This window comes from Morchella sextelata (genome assembly GCF_020137385.1).
Source record: "Morchella sextelata strain SCLS chromosome Unknown scls_16, whole genome shotgun sequence".
Taxonomy (NCBI): Eukaryota; Fungi; Ascomycota; class Pezizomycetes; order Pezizales; family Morchellaceae; genus Morchella; species Morchella sextelata.
Genome location: NW_025408631.1, coordinates 1,402,662 through 1,423,667, shown reverse-complemented (window position 1 = coordinate 1,423,667; position 21,006 = coordinate 1,402,662). Strand labels below are relative to the sequence as shown.

The following is a 21,006-nucleotide window of genomic DNA, read 5'->3' as shown; positions in this document are numbered from 1 at the left end:
CACAATTCGCGACAACTGGAGACTGCAAATTGAGATATTTACAGAGGTGGAAGTACCCGAATAATTATCTGGTGGGCACGTGAGTGTCTCCTTTCTCCTCTTTTTCTCAGATCTCTCTGCTAAGTCTACTTTAACCTACCTGCTTAGCTTCCATTCCCATAATTACCTACCACCCCGATATTTAAATATCAATTACACCCCCATCTAGCCGAATTCAATAAAAGGCCCGTTTTGAAATCATTACCACTCCAGAGTTAAATTCCGAGTACCCACAACCAGAATTGGGCACTCTATCGATGATGCATGCTCTACTCTATCGGTCCGTTGATGCAGAATAATATATTCAGCCCAGATCTCTATTTTTTCATTTCATTTTTGTTTCAGTGAGGGGTGGTCATCGCGGGGTAGAAGGTGGTGGAGTTGTGAATATAGCCGGAAGTGATGGATGGATGGGCTGTCTTGCGGGGATGAAGGCGTTAGTCAGATTAAGCAGTTACGCACGGGTTTCTCGTGAGGTTTCTGTTTTTTGAGGGCGGTTTTATCTTCTGGCGAGGCCCAGTCGGCGAACTTCGCACCTGCGTTGCAGTCAATCATCGATATGCAGTTTAATTCGGTTGGTAGGGGCGCGGAGTACCTAATCACATCCATCTCCAGAGTACTTACGCATCCCCGTAGTGTCTACCTAGACACAAGCACAGGAGTGCCTGAGCAGCCGTTCTTTTCGCCACGAGGACTAGTAGGTAGAATCTTTGCGCTATTCGCACAGCACTTTCTACAGCCACCGTCCTCAACAAAACGCCTGACAATTTTACGTTATGTGTTCGAATTATATTAGCTACCAAAAGCTATCATCCGCAGAACCGAACCTCCGAACTGCAAAGCTCTAGCCAACGCCCAATATTCTAACCCTACAAATCAATGTCCGAAAACCTTCCACGTGGGCTGGACTTTCCAACAGTCCTGCCATCACTCGGGACTAAACAGCAGTGCTTGACCAGGAAACGCATATATACCAAGCCTTCTCGAAAGGTTACACCCGCAGTACTTGCACTATTAATTAAGTTCGGTCAAGGGGAGCCGGAGAAACGGGAGGATACATGGATCACGTTGGCTCATGTCTTACTCTACTCCGCGACTGTGGGCTGTTGAGTTGTCTAAGATTGGGTTCAGGGCCATATGTCGTCTTAGATCCACGCATCGAGAGGCTCTGTGGTGGAGTGTGTGCTGGTAGAGTCGAATATTTCTACACATGGCGGCACTGGGAGGTTTCATGGTTTTGTGCCATGTACGCATGTATGGGGGTATATTCGACATGCGCTATCAAGGGCTTACCATGGTACCCGTGGTGGGTAGTTATGTCTTCTCCCTAGACCTTCGGTGATATGTCGGCACTTGTCGTTGAGTGGGTTTAGGCATGTCTACAGTGGAACAGAGTAGAGCACCGGTTGTGCTCATGTCTCAAGTTCTAGTAGCCTTGTGAATATGTCGAGTAGGTACATGTGTACTTTACATACTGTTTCTCTCAACGGGAGCGCACGAGTATGTGAGACTAAAACGACGAGAATACTAAACAAATATACACTCCGTACTGCGCGCCGTTGGCTAGATTTGAGGGTTCTGTAGAGTATAAAAAACGAGACGTGAACATCAGTTCGAAACAAAACGGGGCCCAATAAACCGGCCAAAACCAGTGAAAAATCTTGCAAAAATAATAAGACTGTCACTGAGCGTACCCCCCACGATAACAGTATTATGTTTCGTATACCAGTCTCGTGTCCATGGGAGATAGAACGTACCTGTCCACCGCAATATTCTAGACCACATAAGCCATTCCACATACCCGTGTCATTCTGCAGTGCAGCCTCCCGCCTTCGATTGTGTCTCATTGTCTTATCTAATCTGATTATGTTACCGGCGCGGGACGAATCAGGACGCGTGCTGCCAGATGTTTGAATCACGACTTTAGATGACTGAAGGGACAGGGTCTATTAGTCATTAGTGACTGGGCGGTGGATAAATATAACTATTTCACCAGTGGGCATAGGCGCGTGTTCCCCCCGCCATTTCACAGAAAGGCTCCTTTCCAGTACAACTACCATGAAGGAGTTCTAAACGACGCGATGCGAGACAGCACGCAGCCAGCAGACAAACAACGACGGTATTCAGTGTAGGAAGGCTCGGATCAGTATGCTCCGTCTACTTATGCAACGTTGTTGGGCATAGCATTTGTAATACGTTTTTAGACGCGTGGGTTAGCCGAACTAGGCGCCCAAAGGAAACGTAGCGTTAGGGATACTATGTTACACAGTGTCCGCATCGCGGACATTCTCTAGCTAGCTCTTGTCTCTTCTTGTCTATATGCTCCTGTTTGCTAGTTGATCATCTCGTATTCGTATCGTTCGACGAAGAAGAGATAGTACACAACAGCTGGCCAACAACGTGGAGTCCACACGTATGCGGCTCATCGGATACCAGTTCTTTCGGCAGCAGAGGTTCTTTATCCCTTCGTTCGTGCCCGGTTTTCGCAAGAAAATGCTGAGTTGATATCCAAAATACTAACTGCTACAGGGAGAGGATATCCTCTAGGAGTGGAAAGAACGGTTGAAAAAGAGGTCACAAACTGTGACTTCGAGCCTAAAGAGGTTCGCGGAGTGTGGGTTAGGTGTGCTAGAGATAAAGGTCGCTAGAGTAAGTTCAACACCCCTAATAGCGTTTCTAGTCAAAACGAACGAAGGGATGTAATCCGTTACATATCGCTTGGGCGAGAGGGTCAACAATACAAGCAACTTCAATCATCACAACGAAACCACAAGCAAGCAAACTCACATCATCATACCAAACAACGAAAACACAAGCAGCAGTCATCGCCACGGTTAAGTTTCAGCATATCGATCGTCGAGAATCACTATGAGTTTCAACAGTACTTTATCTATTGTTTTCCATTCGTAGTAATGAAGATCTATATATATATCTCGCAGGTTATCGCTACGGTAAGATTTGCCCGAAACCCTTCGATACCATATCACTGATACATTGTCCGCAGGGAAGCAAGGAGAATTCAAATGACGAGAAGGACGACAGTGCCAAAAACAAGTGAATTTTCATTTCCTCGGGAGTTCTTTCTATACGGTGGGTTCCATAGAGGAAGGCGTTATTGCGTACCGGAAGGCGTTGTGATAGGTTGCTTTTTTTCGCTTGGACCGAAGGGACGGGGGTTTATTAATTAATGACTAAGCGATAGTTAAGCAGTGTATTTACCAATTAATACGCTCTTCATTATTTTCTCTATCTATGATTATGAGAAGAGGTACGGGGGCGAAGCCCCTATAGGGGAGGGAGCGCCAGTGATCGTTTATATATAGCGCTTAGCTTTACTACTCTCTGGTGCCAGAAGAAAACTGCCAGGGACGTGCCGCAGGCACCTTTATGATTCCCTGGGAGTTTTCTGGCACCAGACACCAGCCTAAGATTTACTCGCAGAATACAGCGATAGGTAATAAGTAATAAAACGCCCTAAGATACTATTACCCAAAACAGGTATCACTGTGTCTCAGCCCGTTCCATCACTTATTACCTACCGCTGTACAATCATTTATGTATGATCGAGGCACCGTCCCGATCGACTCAGCTCAACAGAAACATTGAAATGATTGGGTGGCTCAACAGTTTGGTCTGTAACTAGGCCTCAACGGTACCTGGGTAGGTTGTTTTGTGGGTCCGATGAGGGATGATGATGATGATGGGAGCCAGGGTATGATCTTCGGCGCGACTGCATGGGTTGTGTAAAGGGGAGTGGTAATGTTATTGGGTTCGGGGCCTGACACATCGAATGGACTGTTCGCACCGCGGTACCGAGTGGTTAACTCAGGGGTGTCAAATGAAGTGCAATTTTGTATGTTATTTATGTTATTTGTACTCATTGAATGAACCTATTAAAATATTTAAAGGTTAGTTGGTGCATACGTAAACTACATGTATTTAGTAAACATTCACTTGATTTGCCCAATTCTAGATTCTTAAGCTACTTAGTTAGACTAGAAATCCTTGTCTTTAAATTTTGTTTGGCTCGTACAGTATGTCCGCCCTACCAATCCCATAATCCTACGTATTATTGTACCTATTACATCCCCTGTGAGCAGATTGCTGCCTAAATTATACGTACAGTCAGCCCTTACAGCCTTAACTTTTTTGCATAACACCTAAGAATATATAGGAATATTGCCTTGGCAGTCTTATAGTATGTAACTAGAAGTACAGTTCAAAGATCGAACTAATTGGAGTATAGTACTATGGGGTTGGACAATTGCAATTGGAGGGGTGACTTTTAGGGAGCGGGAAGAGAGCTAGCTAGGGATAGGGTGAAAAGAGGACTTGATATTCGACGTGAAGCTTAAATAAAAACTCTATGTCGCGAGCTGTACTAGCCTTCCCGGCCAGTGAATAATCTATTGTCAGAACTCCAAATTAAAGTAAAAGGCCCAATATATCCCAAGCTCTATCATATCCAGATAGTACGTAGGTTTAGGGGACTGTTCAATATATTCGATTGTTCTGTTGCACCATATAGCCTCAACACAGCGGGATCAGGCTTATTGCCTCCTGGCTTTAATAATATAGAGATCCAGAGGTTTGGTGAAGGGGTAGTGAGGCGCAGAAAGGATTAAAATTTCGCAGATGCGAACAACGTACTGGCGCTGGCGTATGTTCATACATGGATTCTCACACGGATGTGGGTTAGGGATGTGGGTTAAGGACCTGGGTTAGGTCTGTGAAGGTTGGGAGCACGCTAAAGCGTTTTGATGGCAGAACCTCCCGCAAACAGCCAAAAACTGAAGCTCGATGGCCTAGATGACCTCTTGTAGGGACAATAACTTCCGTGTGCTTGGCCTGGTAACAGTTTTCTAGACTTAAGATATCTCTAATATATAATAGAATAATACTTAGCACAAAACGACTTTAAACTCTACGTAGTTCGCAGGCCTACATACATATATGGTCTGGAATTAAAGTATCAAACTTTGATGCCACCACCAGACTCGCGGGCAAATTAGAGTTTCTACTAGAAGACTGAAATATACCACAGCCCGGAGAATTTAGTAAAAGGACAACTCTGCTTAAAAATCTCAAGTAAACTGGTTTTTATCGCCCATAGACCCCTTAAACTAACCATCCATCACTTTCAATGGGCCGTTTAAGCCCTTTTCAGCACTCTCAATGTCTATTCTTTGATTTGTATCGTTGTCCTGCTCAAGATCATGATGGAGCCGATAGGCTTTAATATTGATTGCGTGAGCCGCAGAGAAATGATGTCAGAGAGGCGAGTTTCACTTCCAACGTCCGAACACTCATGAATACCGCAAACACTCGAATAATTCGTTAGCTCCGTGAGATTAAAGTTACTTCTATGGGAAATATCTGATGAAGATCGATGCTACCTAACTAATTACTCGAGAGATAATCCCTGGGTGGAGATAACGTTTTTGCGGGAGTTGGGTCTGGCTTTATATCCGGCAATATTCGTTCCGTTAATTAATTAGAACAAGCTTTGCCAAGCAAATCTTACGGTCCTTGCATATTCGCTTCTAGCTCTTACAATAATACCGTTAATTCTCGAGAAATCCACTATCTCCGCTTCGTTAAATCTTAATTCTGGGTGAAAAAAAGTGTGTATCTGCACGAATCCGTGAATTTTGATACACCAATTCGCCTTGGTCCGGACTTACCACACACAAATACGGGGGATAGTGGATTATTCGAGAATTAACGGTAATTGAGCAAGCAAACCAGCTAAGAGCGATCGAATGATCGAGTCTTGTAATTGCTATACTTGGATAAAACAAAACAAGAGAAGCATCGGATATCTCAAAAGTACTGATTCAATTCAGTGTGGTTACGAGCCACTAGTTATACTACTCAAATCACCACTCCATCTGAACCCAGCATGACACTAGAATTTGCATTTCTATCAACAATTATCATCAAGGCCGAGAAGTCTCTGAATTCCCTCCTCTCTCTCTCCAATTGTCGTTCCCATGATGGGACCGGTGAGCGGGATACACGGAACCAGGAGACTTATCGGAGGGATACACGGAACCAAGAGACTTGGAGACTTTCACAATATCAATGAGCTTTAGGATTATATTTCTTGGGGTCGAAATATTCTGGGGCCTGCTTGATAACCTCATTAATTAATCCCTGCGTCCTACCGTAAATCGTAGACGGTTTGATCCACGCTTTTACCAGTATTGAATATTGAGGCTCTCGTGAAGATATATACCGTGTCTTCATGTTGGTGCTGATAAATTGAATCCCTCCGAGTCGGTGCTAAGATGCACCGTCCACCGTCGGTTGTCTCATCTGGTAACAACCCATGCAACAACCCTGGTTGGCTCATGCTCCCGGCCGAAAGAAACACCTAGACGTCAAAGGTGGAATCCCCACGGAAGCCCGTGTAATGTGCGTAGACTAGGAATTCCGCGCTCCAGAGGATTCGAAAGTCTTCTCTAGTCGATCGGTCTAATGAACTCCCCACCTCTCGGATATGGGGTGATCCGCTGTCCGATGGGAAAATAGTTTCCCTGGTGCATTAATAAGCTGGGTTGAGGAGAGTACTTAATTCAGCTTCAAGTCTCTGAGATTTAGAATTTAGACAGACAGACAAACCCATCACACCATTCCTCCACATCAATCAATCCAGTTACCAATCACTACCACCTTACCTCCTCAACCCACTACCAAATTCACAATGGCCACCGTCTTTACTATCACTCCTGAGCATGGGTAAGCAAAGCAATTCACGTGCCCCACATCTTCCCCGCATTCGGCTAACCTTCCCCCCTCCCCCACAGGTACGCCCTCGCTGCCATGGCCTTCACCGGTCTCCTCGGTCAATGGCATGCTATTGTCGTCGGCTCTGCCCGTAGGGCCGCCGGCGTCCCATACCCCAACGCCTACGTCTCCCACGACGAGGCCGAGAAGGACATCAAGAAGTACCAGTTCAACTGCGCCCAGCGCTCGCACGCCAACTACATGGAGAACCTCGCCGTCGTCTTCCCTCTCATGGTTGCCTCCGCGCCATTGTACCCCATGGCCACTGCCATCCTCGGCGGAATCTGGTCGGTAGGAAGGATCTTCTACACCCTCGGATACAAGAACAGCAAGCAGGGTGACGGTGGAAAGGGAAGGTACCAGGGTGTCTTTTACAACATTGGACAGCTCGGTCTGTTGATCACCGCCGGTATGAGTGCGTACAAGTTGTGCTGCCCGCAGTAAATGTTTTCTTGTAGTACATAGTTAGCTGGAAGGAGTTTTCAATAATAAGTTTTTTTCTTTTTGGGGTTATAACCGTGTTGCAGAGCGCATTGAATTGAATTGAACTGGATCGAATCGAATCGAGCGACCAATGTACATCTGATGTGAGACCAAACAACACAGAGGTGATAGAGCTCAGCTGGGAAACAGCCCTTATTTGTAGCTCTCCAACCCCTCAGTCTGGACCCCGCTGGACCGGAGCGGATATCAAAGCTCCCGAAGATAACAAAGCTGTTTGCGATAGCTATCGCATTGCGCGACTGACTATGAGGGTGACGTGACGTGATGTGCAGCTGGCTAGTTAGCTATTGATTGATAATTCACTAATTGTGGCTAGCTAGCTAGCTAGCTAAGGCAGGGTCAATGATAGATTAAAGCAGAACAGGACTCAATCAAACTTGCTAATTGACTTATACCGACGTTAACTTTCTAAAGACCATTTATTTCTCACGAAGTAGGTAGAGGATATAGAAGATAGAGGTTACCGAGTTGTACATGCACTGTACTGCTTACGAGGGCTACTAGTACAGTGGTACAAGATAAGGCTTTATTACAGCCGTGTTAAACAAGTCTTGTCAGTAGATGACAGCGCGATAGCGGCACATATAACACAGTTCCCCTCAACAACCATAGTTCCAGAGGACTTGAAATTAAGGGTACAGGAAAATTAGGATACTATTCATTATATTCTAAAATCTTGAGAATTTGGAATGAATACTAAATGTGTAGCTTCCATGAAAAGTTTCGGCTGTAAATGGTGATTTGGGCCCACATGCTCTACCCACAAAGTCTCAACAACAACAAGAGCATTCTCCAAAGTCTAAATGTCTATCTTGAGTCTGTGACCCTGGATACCCTTGATCTCATTGCAGAAATTCTCTGGCTAGTGCATGTGTAGCTATTCTCCTGGAAGTATTCAAATCGCAATATTCACTAGTCACTGTATCACAAAAGCAGAAATCCAGCAATAATTCTGTGGGTAGGAATACTTGTACTCTGGACATCTACAAGGCTTAATTATTTTGTTTTAATCAAATCCAATTGATGGTTGTTGAGTGGGAAGGATTTTAATATTTCGTGTGGTGCTGACTGCCAGGACTTACTTAACACGACTGTACATACTTGTATCTTACATACATACATCTAAGCGGAGGATCTTATGCGTGCTGCACATTTCTTCCCGGACGCGGCCCCGACCGGTCGGGCTGATCATAACTGAGGTACATAGGTGGGGGGGTTGGAGTTGGTCAATGATCGGTGTGGTTAATAATGATTAGCATCTGGATACTGGTTTGGGCTACTAGTAGATACGGCGAATATTGAGACTACATATATATGCTCTGGTATCAATCGTGAATTTATAGTCTAGCTACATACTACATACCTACAGCTACAGCTACAGCTACTAATAACTAAAAATGAAAGCAAAAAAAAAAAAAAAAAATACATATCTACTTACTTAGCCTTTTCAGCTCCTCCTTAACACCCGACAGCTCCCCCTCCAGTGCATCGAGTCTCTTAACAAGCCTCTCCATCTCCCCCTCCTTCTCCTTCCCCTTCGCCTCCACCACCGCCGCCGCCGCAGGCTCTACAAACCCCTCCAGGCGCTTCACGATCCTCGCCGGGTTCCCGGCCACCACGCAGTGACTCGGTACACTCTGTATAATATCTCCATCAGCACTCTCCCGCTCACCGGGGGCAAGGCACCACCACATATATATAGATATTGGGAAGAAAGAGTAGAATGTATATAGAATTAACATACCTTTGTCACCACCGCGCCCGCGCCGACCACCACACAATCGCCGATAGTCACACCCGGCAGCACAACCACGTTCCCGCCAAACCAGCAGTCATCGCCAATGACGATGGGGCGGCCGTCCTCGGGGCCCTTGAGCCCGTTGCGGACAGCGGCCGAGAGCGGGTGCGAGGCGGTGAAGATGGAGATGCCGGGGCCGAAGAGAGTGCGTGCGCCGATGCGCACGGGACAGGTGTCGAGGATAGTGCAGTTGAAGTTTATGAAGCTGCCCTCGCCGAGGGTGACGTTGTAGCCATAGTCGACGATGAAAGGCGGGTTGACGGTGGGGAGGGTGCTGAGGTCTGTGGAAGGGGGTACGGGGGGTAGTTTGAGGATGCTACATATGCGGGGGTGGGGTGCTGTTAGTGGGGGTGGTTTTGTGGGAAATTAAATTCTGGGACTGACTTGTTGAGTAGATTTGCCCGCTCCAGTGGCGTGGCGGTGGTGTTGGTGTTGAACTCATTGCACGCCTTAGCACAGCGCTCTCGTTCTGAGCACAGCAGAGGATCGAGGGCGATATAGAGCTCGCCGCGGAGCATCTTATCTTTCTCTGCAGTATCCATTTCTTTTGGGAAGAAAAAAGGTTCTGTGGGGACTGTATAGATCTGGGGATATATTAATTAAGCTGCTGGATCGAGGGAGATCTGATCTACTTTACATTTGCAGAGGGTCCTCCTCGGGGGCGATATTTATATTGTGGGGAAACGCCTAGCAGCGAGCTATTACAAAGTTTAACAGAGCAGGTGTTTATGTTGCCCAGCTCTTCGTCCCCCCCCCGGCTTGTGCCAATAAGAGAGCTCGATTCCCCGTGGGGAAAGGTGTACGAGAGCCAAGTCCGTTGACATCGGCCGGAATGCCGGCCTACCCCGTTGCACAAGCGATCACTCGGTGCCTTCGGTCTTGGCTGGCTTCTCTCGGGGGCTCTCGACCATAGTATGTATGTATGGATAGCTCTTGCTTGCGGTATGAGGAACTCGTACTTATAGTCAGTTGCGGGAATGTATCCTGTTGACCTCTCCCCCACTCCCTTCCTTCAGCTCCACCAATTACAATCAATCATCAATCATGCAGAAGCATCAGGATTCCTCACAGAAAATGCTGAAACCAACGTCGACCTGGAAGGATGTCATTCCTTCTATCCGTCTCTCAAAGCCTGTGCAAAGCATCAACTCCCGCATTTCCGGTGCGTCGTCTTCCTCGTCGAGTTCATCGATAATGTCTAGGACCTCGACCATCGATTATGGCCATGAGACCTTTAAGACCTTCGAGAAGAAGATCATGGAGCTACTCCTCCATATTGGCACTCTCAACCTCCCCAGTATCAGGATTACTGCCAAGACCACTATCGAGATCACTCGCATGCCCGGCGGCGACAGCTACCGCATTATTGGCATCACCCTCACCACGCCCATCGTCATCAGGAAAGTCAAGGAGGAGAAGAAAGAACACTACATCCTTCGCCTGCCACGCCACGAAAAAACCCCCACAACCAACCTCCTCCGGTCAGTATCAATGATGTATCACCTAGAAAAGCTCGGTACCATTCCTACCCCCATCACCGTCGTCTATGACCCCGACGGCGGCGCAGATGACTCCGACTGCCCCCTCTCCCTCCCATACATCCTCCAAACACGCATCCCCGGGAAATCACTCGCCGAAGCCCTTCCTGAAATATCGTTCCTACAACGCAAGAAGTTCGTCCGGGACGTCGTCGACCTCCTCACCGAAATGGACAAGATCCAGTTCCAGCGCGCAGGCGTACTGATCCCTGCGGCTATTTCAGCGGAGAGTAAGGGTATGGTCGTGGTCGATAGCTTCGATATACCAGGCGTTACAGATGAAAACCTGCGAGCCAAGATCCAAGCATACCCGGAGCAGACAACTAGGGATATGCTCCTCACACAGCTCGAGACTTGGAAGCTCTTCTGGCAGTACAGAGAAAAGTCCGATGGTGAAGCCGAGCTGGCGATGACTTATATCGACAAGCTGATCGAGACCACAAGGGAGATGGAGAGATTTGTGTGCTTGGGCGATAACGTAAACATTCTCTACCATCCTGGGCTGACCCCGCAGAAAATCTTCGTGGAACGCAAGAATGGCGACTGGAACATCAGCGGAATCCTTGGCTGGGACGAAACAGTTTCCGTTCCTAGAATCATGGCACATAGGGCCCCGTCGTGGCTGTGGCGCTGCGGGGCTGAGGAAGGCTGGCAGATGGCCGACGAGAAGTACGATTGTGAGATTCCAGCAAGTGCCGAGTCTGCAGAGGTCAAGAAGCTATTTGAGATTGAAGCAGAGTCTTCAATTCCCCGGTTTTTGGAGTATGCATACAGGCCTCGCTATAGAATGGTCAGGAGACTGTGCTGGTTCGCTGTGTGGGGAGTCCGGTTCGAGGAGGATATCCTGAACGTCGCCAAATTTTTGAAGGACTGGGCCGAGATGAAGAAAGATCCAAATTTGGGATGGGCAGTGAAAGGGATCTGGGAGAAAGAGTAACCACATAAACCAGCTATAAACACATCATATTTCTTTATCTTTGACTCCAGCGAAACTCACAATCTTTAAGTTTTTCATCCATGCTTAAATTGGAATTATCGTTATCAACTTTTCTATTTGGAGTTTTCATCAGAAATAACTAATGATGTCAGTTTTCTTTATTCTTACTCCCTCCCACTCTATTTTATTCTTATTTCTTAATCATAATTTTACGGGGATGGAGCAGAGGATAGATGCAGTACCATAATAAGTAGGCGACGTATACCTAACGAATTAATTTAACATGTAATGAATCGATCGATCGATAGGGTATTTCGTTTCAGGGGTGTCCGAGTGATAATTAATGATTCAAAACCTCTAAGTGCGGATGTTTAACCATAAAACAAAGAATCAAGAGCATGATATGGCTATTTTATAGCCCTGGCTATCACAGAGCATGCAGGTGTCCCCAGTTCATCCGGACATGTGTCTCCTCTTTAATAACAGTGTCCGAATATACATACACCTTTTCATGTCAGGCTACTTTTCAGATGCCATCATGTGGGTAAAGCTGAGTACATGATATCACAACTAGCAAGATCCGAAGATCACAACCAGATCCGCACCGGCTGCTTAACTTGATATTTCTCATTCCCCGCACCTCTCCCCTTGATAATAAATACATATATGTATACACCCGTTCAATAAGACCTCGTCACTCCATGCCTGCAGACCCGCTCATGTAACCTCATGATATATATTTAAGGATTAAATTTTATGGGGGCGCTGTTCCGGCCCCATTGCTTGTTAACCCCCGGACCTTTGTGAAGTATAAAGAAAAAAAGAAAGAGAGAAACAGAATGATATGAACTGCAATAGAAAGCATTAGATACATCCAGCTTTTTTCGTATTTTCCATTTCCCATACAAAAAAAAACTAAGGAAAACCGATTTTAAAAACACCAACCAACAAGTCAGACATAATCAGACACGGAGGGCTCGATTATGCACTCGAAAGAAAAAATAGTGGGGGGATAACAGGCATCTATTGACAGATGTGCAACAAAATCGCGTCAGAATCCGAAATAAACAAAAGAAGAAAAACCCCTGCGCCCCCCGGATCAAAGCACAGAAAATATGTTTCAAATAACCCCAAAAAAAAGAAAGGAAAACCTGGGAACCGAAACCCATAAAGAGAAACAATAAATAAAAAAGTCTGCAGCCCCAAAAACCAAGAGGTAAAACAAAAAAAGCAGTATCCAAGGTGAATAAGCAGCACTCCAAGTCGCCGATTGAAGAAATCCCAATGCAAAATAAAAATAAAAAATGCCGAGTATAAAGAAATATGAGAAGATGAGAGAATTCGCGTCAAAGTTCAAAACAAGGAAATTATAAGATGCCTAAAAACCATCAATTATTGTGGCCATTGTCTTTGCTGTTGTCCGTGTTGACCTCCCCCTTCAATATACAATCATCTGGAACCATAATTCCCTGCCGGCCAGTCCCTAGATCCGACTTATCATGCGTCTCCAGCTCTCTTCTAACGTATTGCGTGACACTTGCTGATATTAAGAGATTAAGCACATCCATTCTATTGTGCTCGGACTTCGGTGCAGCTTCGCTCTGTCGTCGACTAGCAAGGCCAGAACTTTCAGAGCCCGATGAATCACCCAGTTTGCCATCAAGGACGGCGTTTGGATGAAAGTAGAGCGTTGATATACTCGATTTTGCTTTCTCCCTTTTTTTACTAGACGTCATCGATTGCCCATCCCCATCATCAACCTCCTCCTTTTCATCTTCGTAGTCGTTATCGCTATCCTCGGGATCCGGCTCGCTGGGTCGATGTGCATTAAGCTGGTCAAACGATTGGTGAGACATGAGCGGCATTGAAGGTGGATCCAAAATCGCAGCTTGATAGGTCATATTTGAATCAGGCGCGAGTGAAGTTGTCATCACCATATCATCTCTCATCCCATGATGGTCTATATACAGCTGAGGGAATCCACCTTCGGCTTCTGCGATCCCATACAATGACATACTCGAGCCTGCAAACGCCGCCTCGTAGTAACTCTCGGGAAGGCAGAGCCATTGCTGTGATTCCAAGGGCTCAGGCGCTGAGAGATGCATACCCATGTCTGGATGCAAGTCGTAAGTAGCAGGATCGATTGGAAATTGAAACATGGGGTAATCCGTTATCATCTCGCTGCCATTTCCAGAATCTGGCGATGGGATAACGTTGCTTATTAGGCTAGGCTGTGTTTGAGATACGATCTTGTCTAGGTGTTTGTTATATGCCCTGCGTAATTTCCTGTACATTCCTTCCAAAGGCTTCCAGTATCCGCGTAGCTCTTTCAACCACATCAACCCGACATATATTCTTTCCTTCTGTTTCAGTGCGTTATTAGGGTCCCCCTTCGATTCCAGCGCTCGGATTATTGATATGTCGCAAGCATCAGATATAGCCTGTCCTAGAAATGGTGCATTGACAATCACTTCAGTCTCCCCTAACTCCTTCGCTTCCTTTCTCCTTTGCTTCACATGAGACATGATCAAGAGTACTGCATCTGCATGGACAAATGTCTTCCGTATACTTGTGATGATGCTTTCGTCCAGGATGCTGTGGCCCTCTTCGTCGGTCTCCTCTTGCTTGGTAATTATTCTTACATACCTGTGAACATATGCCATAGCTGTGTGCCACATAACATGCATGGTGACGAAAGCACCAGCTGTGCCCACCTTGATCTGACCAGCAAGATTCTCGTTTGAATACTCCAATCCGCTTGGGAGCGATTTCCTCCAAGTCTCCAAATCCTCTATCAATGCCCGGAACTCTGCATCTTTATCCTTTTTCTTTTCGAATCCAGATAGGTGTATCTGTTTCAAGATATTCCCCCAGATACCGACCACACGTACCAAAAACGCCATGGCTCCCATGTGTATGGTGCCTACATCTGGCTTGGCTGGGTTCACTCCAAGCAGATGCTCGGTCACAACAATCTTTCCGTCCCTGAAGGATGGCTGATTACAAGGGAGTTGAACATGGCAATCATGATCTTGAGTGAGAAACGGCCGTGCAACGCCATAGCTATTGAATCTCTGTGATAAGAAAGTTAGCACTCAAATGTCTGCGGACGGTTGATTTTCGCAATACTAACATCCATTAAATAGTAAGACCAAAAGGTCCTTCGTGCAGATTCTCTGGCAATTGAAGATTGAAGCACTACTTTCGCCCGACCATTCTCCAAGTTGAGATTCAGAGCCGTCCCCATTCTGACTGCCATACCACAAAACATCCATGCCTTGTCTCCCTGGCTACTTCCAAAATCATGAAGACCCATATGTATCATACTTTGCACTACTTCCAAGCAATAGTTGTCGTAATTCTTGAAAATGAGTTGCCTAGCTTGGGACGCAAGACTTTCTTCCATGTGGGAGCATTCTGGGGAAAATCTTGCTGCCACCGTGCATAGAGAGATTACCAGAACATCCGGTTGTGACTCAAATTCCTTGATGAATGTTTGCTTGTGAAGAAAGGCATATGTCTGTGAATACACATATTTGAAATACATCTCTACGAGATGACTGACCACCTTCGGAGCAGGGAAGTTGCTATGTCTTGGATCTTCACCTATTGGGAGTGGCACATAAGATAAGGTGGGAGTTTCCATTATGGTCGGTGTTGTACTCAGGGCCTGTGAGCTTGATGAGTATGAATTGTTTACCCCATAAATGGCTGGATGGTCAGATGTGGTGGGGGAGGCAGAGGTAAAGGAATTTGGAGTAGCCCCTGGTACTGGTTGTATCCCTGCCATCCCATAGCTTCCTGGTGGGTATTGATCTGCCAACAGCCTAGCATTGTAGTTCCTGGATGTTCGACCTTCGTCGGTCACATTCATTGGAGCAGCAGACTCCGTTGCAAAAGTCAATCTCTTCTGACTCTGTACGAGTGTTTGCGTTTGCGGCTGCTGGTGATGCCGTAGTGTTGATTTGGTACTGTCCAGGGAATTATCCATAACAGCTGTCTTCTCCTCAATTGGCTCCATGGAAAACGAACTATCCCTTGATGATTTCCCTCGTTTGAGAAACCCACCACCAGATTTTTGACCATCGTCAGAGGCTTTCCGTTTCTTTGGGAACCCAAGGCTGCCTTGTGCACCATTTAAATGAAGAACGCCCGGCGATGCAGATCCTCCAACAGCCGACTCCTGATCCGTTGTTCCTTCCTTTCTTTTCTTTTTGTCGGAAATCTTCTTCGAATTTTTTCGAGCGGGCTTCTCTTCACTTCAACGGTGTATCAAGGTTAGATATCGCGAGAAAGGTGGTGTGTATATAAGGATATAATTGAGACCACTCACTCGTCTTGGCTACAGGCAATTCTCATTTTATGACAATGTGCACACTTGGTATCATCTTGGTCACTCTCACTGAGTTTCAAGAATCCCACACGTTAGTCGATGATACTGGCAGAAATGATTAGAAATAAGTTAAAAGAGATCGGTAAAACTCACACACACTTAATCTTCTTGGTGCGACAGCTAGCACAAGCTTTCGGCAGTCGTTGCCTCGCCTTTCCAGCTGACGTAAGACCCCATTCCGGAAATACCGGTAACCCGTCTTTAAGCAATGGCAATAGTTTATTCAGACATTTTTTCCCAGCACCCAGTTGCCACCCTGTCGGGATCTCAACACCAGGCGGTACTATATCCTCCTCATAATACTGCCTCCCAGTAGTAGGATCAGTAAATACCGGACCACCTCTCTTCTTGCTACCCTCTTTTCCACTACCGGCACTGACAGTGGAATCAATGCTATCTCTCCTAGCACCAGCACCTGGAAGCATGCTGCGTGTGGCAGTTGGGCTGATGCTTGCACTGGCAGTCCTAGAAATTGACTCCCTCTTTATTCCATCCTCTTCATCAGTATCATCGTGGCGCTGATTCTTGATATGTTCCTGGTGTCCATTCGGGACTTTCTGGGGGGACGTTTTCCGAACCTCTACCGACCCTGGACGCTGTAGTCCCGTGAACTGCGATTCTGACCCTGTAAGATAGGAATGCTGTTCCTCGGAATTAGCTCTCTCATTGGCACCTTTGTTTCCTTCGTAGCGGAATCCACCACTTTGTGTACCGTTATACTGATAGCGTCCAGAATGCAGAGCTTCGTTCAGTGAGGTGCTGATTTTTGAACCCGGTGACAACGGAGAACTGTTGTAGTAGTAGTTGGACTGCGAATTTGTCGGCGCAGTAGCACCAAACGGATGAGGAGTTATTCGGTCTCTTCCGGCATCAACTCGCATATCCATCCCTGATGACCGCCTGGCACCCCCAGTATTTAGCAGACGGTTAGTCTGTAATGGGGAATATCTTGCCGGGGGATCATGTAATGTCTCTACAAAAGCACCCCGGTCAGAACCTTGATGGTGTTGCTGGTGGTTATCAATATGTGGATTTTGTTGGTACTCTCGTCTCTGCTCTTGCAGTTCTTGCTGGTGGATATTACCGTTGATAGAGGGCATAGAGGAAACAGGGCCAATGGAGTTGAGCGATTGCTTGTGACCTGGAGCTATTACTAGACCATTTGAAGGTGGCAGTTGGCTCGTTCCTGTTGCTTGGGGAGTTCGTGGGGAACTGGGGTATGGATTTGGAGGTGAGGGTGCAGTGGCTGTCGGTTCAACCGGGTGATGTGGCGGCCGTCCATAGGATGCGTTGTTGTATAGGGTTCTGCTTTGTGGGTAGTTTTGATCTTGCAGCGAGGGTTGTGATCGCTGAAGAGATCGCGTTGGGTCCCATGTGTGCGCTGCTTGCTGGTACTGGACACCATGGGGAGAGACTATTGGAGAAGTTATATGCCGTGTGTGATCGGGATCACTGTGATGATTCATATATTGATTAACCTGGTAGTATGAACCCGGCCATTTATTATGAGACGTAGCACTATTTGATGCGCCATTAGGGTAAGCGGTTCTGGGAGTCGAACCGGGAGCACTTGGATAATGATAGTGGTGGCCTTGTTCGCCAACATTGATACCGTTCATGACCACATCACTACCAGGAGACTCGTTCGATGCGCTGTAGATGGAGTTATGCCGGGGATTAGGGATCGGATGAACACCACTCCCGCTGGGAAGAGAGGTTTGAGGAATCTTCTGGGCAGCGGGGGCATAGGGGTGTGTGTCGTGGCTACTATTCTCCGACATCGAAAAGAGTGCACTTCCACAACAGCCTCGGGGCAGTTTTGAAGATCGGATGAAATGATGGTCTGGCGAGCTGTCTCGGGTATGGTCGACAGTGAAGTAAGGTTCTAGGGGGGTAGGAGGGGGGTGGATGCGGGGTGAAGGAGGAAGGGAAAAAAAAGATTCGCGTGGGAAAAGTAACTTTTGGCAAGGTCGCAAAAGGAAAATATATAACCTTGGGCTTATAGCTCTGAGAACCAAATCAATAAAAACCCGGTAGTGTGTCGGGAGAGGTTCCCACCTTTGGAATATATTGAAATGTCTCACGATAACTCGATATCGAGAATAGCAAACCTTTGGGTAAGTTGTTTGAGGTACAGATGATTGAGAACAAGCGCACTGTCGGGGCTATAGCGAAGAGCTGACGGGCGGGGTATTTGTGGGAGACTGTAAGGGCAGATATATATCAAGCTGGTTATTCGACGGCGAAAATGATGACGGGAGTCGGACGTATACAGAGGCCGTATTATACCACTCCGAATCTTTCACAGGTGTCTGATGGAATTCATGGAAAGCTGCGTCACGGATTGAGAAACAATGTTTAGTATCTTTTTGGCGATGAAGCTTCTAGTATTATGAAGCTCAGGATGTGCCAGAGCAGATGACTACTCCTTAATTTTTTTTTTCTTTTCTCGCTCACTTCTTATTACCGCGAGAGATCGCCGGTTCCTGCGTGGAAAAAAGGTAGTTAGCTTCCAGAAAGAATATAAAGCATTAGATAGATGACAGCTCACGTCAAGCCCAAGAAATCCGAGTCCAATACAAGGCCTTCTCTGCCTACTAATGTTGCCGTTGCGAGTCGTCAGACTAGAATGCTTAGTCGCGACAGACGTCAGGCCGGTGGGCCCCAATAGTTGGAGATGGTGAGGTTGGTGGGAAGAAATGGTTGAGGCTCTTTGATATCAGCAGTAAAAGTGGGCGGGCTCCCTTCCAGTTGTTGGATCGGCGCCAGGTGCGCCTAGAAGAGCGAGAGCAGCAGGCCTGATACGATTTTAGATGCGATAGGTACCTTTGCGAACGGGGTACTGGTGAGAGATCGTGGGCACCACCCTGCGACCCTGTTTCTTGGGGTGGAGGGGGGGCAGCAGCAGTGGTAGCAGCAGCTTTCTTTTCACTCGCGATGCACACAACGAACGTGCCCCGCGATAATTCAGTAAACCAACTAGGGCCAGCCAAGGAGCTCCTTGGGGGTGGCTCGTCCACTTATTTACGACCCAAGAAACTGCACCTTGCGTTCGAATTGGCAGTTTTCTCTCAATTCCTCCGTAACAAAAAAGGAACGTAAAAAGGTATAGGGGGGTGGGAGTGGAAAGTACTAGGACTAGGAGAGAGGGTGGGGAAGTGAGTGGAGGAAGCCGTGGTTCAGGTGTGTATGAACAGAAGGACCCGCGATATCCAACAACTGTCTGCACAATACCGTCTGTCTGCTTGCGCTTCTTTTTATCAATTATTTTATTTTAATTTTCCCTCTTTTTTTTTTCGTTCGCGGAATAGAAGCTCTGTGATCGAGTACGTTACGGAGGTTTTCCTTTTGCGCTCTGTTACTGTCAGGTTCAATTAGTTTACTCGCCTGCTAGAGTCGTCGCAATGTTGCACATAGGCGCAAGTCATTCAGGCCGTCGTTTGCTTTTTCCCCTACTAGTTGTTTTCCTCACAACTTCTCTCAGTCTTGATATTCAAGCACACACTGGCAAGAAGACACTCAATCAATCAATCAACATATTGAAGATGCAGGAGGTCGGAATTGTAAAGGCCCGTTCGCGCAACAGAAAACGGGGGACGTGACAATTACTGCCAGCCCCATGTAATGCATGGTCACTCACACTCAACGACCCCCCGTTTCCTGCATTCCCCTACACCTTACAGGGTGTTTTGCGGGTAGGGTAGAGACTAGGTGGTGGAGTACGATGTCTCTGCAAGCCTCTCGGCGGTGCACATCCACACCCACTGACCGACCACTCAACTCTGGTCCGGTATGGGTATGGCACAATATGGCATAATAGCTTTGCATCCATCTCCCCTAGACAATTTTTCTCTTTCTCTCTCTTCTCTGGGGTTGGGTTTCAATACTACCTCTGAATTTGACGTCCACCTATCTTCTCATACCGTAGAAATCAGCCATGTTAGCCTTTTGCTTCCCAATGTAGGGAAATAGGACTGGGGCCATTTATCTCAGATTCGCCCCCCAACAACTCGTCGGATCTTACCTGTTTCCACGGTGGCCCAGCAGGTATGCTGCTTCCCTTGGCTTCTTGTGTTTCAATACGGGTTTTTTCTGTATCCAACCCACCATCCTGAGTTGCGGTAACGCTGTTGCAGCAGGCCAGGCTTAGAGTTGCTCCTCACAGCACGCTTTGTGTGACGTCGCTCGGTGTAAGTAGCCGTCAAGCCCCCGACTGTGACTGGACTTTATTTTTCCGTCGCATACTCCGGACTGATGAATAATTCTCTTGCCTACAGAATCTCTTGTTTTTGCACCACGAAATGACACCTCTTTTATTTGTATTTCGCTCTTGGCTACCATACTATAAATCTGTCAGCAGGATATATATGTATGTATACGGGAAAGGTGATAGGTGTCCCTTAACAAAAGATCTCCAAGCTGGCAAAATCATAATTTGCGTTCAGAACCCAACTCGTTCTAGCTTTCTGCAAGTCACACTATTTGTTCGATATTTTGGTAAACCGTTAATTGCATTTGAGGATGATTTGCAGCTTGTACTAACATGAAGAGAGAGAGACAGAGTGGGACTAAACAGCACACATTCAAAGTGGGGGTTGTACGTGGTTGCGATTGCATGGTCGATCATCTCTGACCGCATGCGGTGATAGTTTCCTCCAACCAGTCTCCAGGGCTGTCTAGTTCCAGAAAGGCGAAACAACATATTTTTTTTTCGGAAACACCTCGAAGCGAGCACTTGATTCCAATAAGAGGTCCAAAAAAGGAAAATGGCAAACCTCACATTTCCCTCTTTTTACACCTCCTCAAACAATCCCCGTCTTTTTTTCTGAATCCGAAGTCCCCTCCAATGGGTCTTACTAAAACGATTCTTGGTGCGTCAATAACAACCCCAACCCACATGATTTCTCTCATGCACGAGCACTCTATGGGACTGCACCCGACTGCGGTTATATTAATACATATTCACATCCCTACAAAACAATGTGTCCTTACAAGCTTCCCCACAACA

General features: G+C 46.7%; 6 protein-coding genes across 6 annotated transcripts; 4 read left to right on the top strand and 2 right to left on the bottom strand.

Annotated features, from left to right (window-relative positions):
• Positions 1 to 1,905: 1,905 nt before the first annotated feature.
• Positions 1,906 to 3,097, top strand: H6S33_004094 (uncharacterized protein; the record flags this gene model as incomplete). Its single annotated transcript, XM_044835463.1, has 7 exons — positions 1,906 to 1,947; positions 2,132 to 2,185; positions 2,244 to 2,280; positions 2,376 to 2,492; positions 2,569 to 2,662; positions 2,720 to 2,990; positions 3,044 to 3,097. 7 exons carry the CDS (start codon positions 1,906 to 1,908, stop codon positions 3,095 to 3,097), a joined length of 669 nt encoding a protein of 222 aa, XP_044691628.1.
• Positions 3,098 to 6,745: 3,648 nt separating this feature from the next.
• On the top strand, positions 6,746 to 7,272 carry H6S33_004093 (uncharacterized protein; the record flags this gene model as incomplete). The annotated part of the gene is made up of 2 exons (XM_044835462.1): positions 6,746 to 6,780; positions 6,849 to 7,272. 2 exons carry the CDS (start codon positions 6,746 to 6,748, stop codon positions 7,270 to 7,272), a joined length of 459 nt encoding a protein of 152 aa, XP_044691627.1.
• A 1,490-nt stretch (positions 7,273 to 8,762) lies between these two features.
• H6S33_004092 (uncharacterized protein) lies at positions 8,763 to 9,672 on the bottom strand (the record flags this gene model as incomplete). The annotated part of the gene is made up of 3 exons (XM_044835461.1): positions 8,763 to 8,969; positions 9,077 to 9,446; positions 9,515 to 9,672. 3 exons carry the CDS (start codon positions 9,670 to 9,672, stop codon positions 8,763 to 8,765), a joined length of 735 nt encoding a protein of 244 aa, XP_044691626.1.
• A 502-nt stretch (positions 9,673 to 10,174) lies between these two features.
• Positions 10,175 to 11,605, top strand: H6S33_004091 (uncharacterized protein; the record flags this gene model as incomplete). The annotated part of the gene is made up of 1 exon (XM_044835460.1): positions 10,175 to 11,605. The coding sequence occupies one exon, from the start codon at positions 10,175 to 10,177 to the stop codon at positions 11,603 to 11,605; it is 1,431 nt and encodes a 476-aa protein (XP_044691625.1).
• A 1,388-nt stretch (positions 11,606 to 12,993) lies between these two features.
• H6S33_004090 (uncharacterized protein) lies at positions 12,994 to 17,779 on the bottom strand (the record flags this gene model as incomplete). Its single annotated transcript, XM_044835459.1, has 4 exons — positions 12,994 to 14,679; positions 14,739 to 15,864; positions 15,939 to 16,007; positions 16,092 to 17,779. The coding sequence occupies 4 exons, from the start codon at positions 17,777 to 17,779 to the stop codon at positions 12,994 to 12,996; spliced, it is 4,569 nt and encodes a 1,522-aa protein (XP_044691624.1).
• Positions 17,780 to 19,543: 1,764 nt separating this feature from the next.
• Positions 19,544 to 20,737, top strand: H6S33_004089 (uncharacterized protein; the record flags this gene model as incomplete). Its single annotated transcript, XM_044835457.1, has 7 exons — positions 19,544 to 19,561; positions 19,992 to 20,045; positions 20,135 to 20,188; positions 20,276 to 20,367; positions 20,461 to 20,495; positions 20,552 to 20,586; positions 20,648 to 20,737. The coding sequence occupies 7 exons, from the start codon at positions 19,544 to 19,546 to the stop codon at positions 20,735 to 20,737; spliced, it is 378 nt and encodes a 125-aa protein (XP_044691623.1).
• Between the last annotated feature and the right edge of the window lie 269 nt (positions 20,738 to 21,006).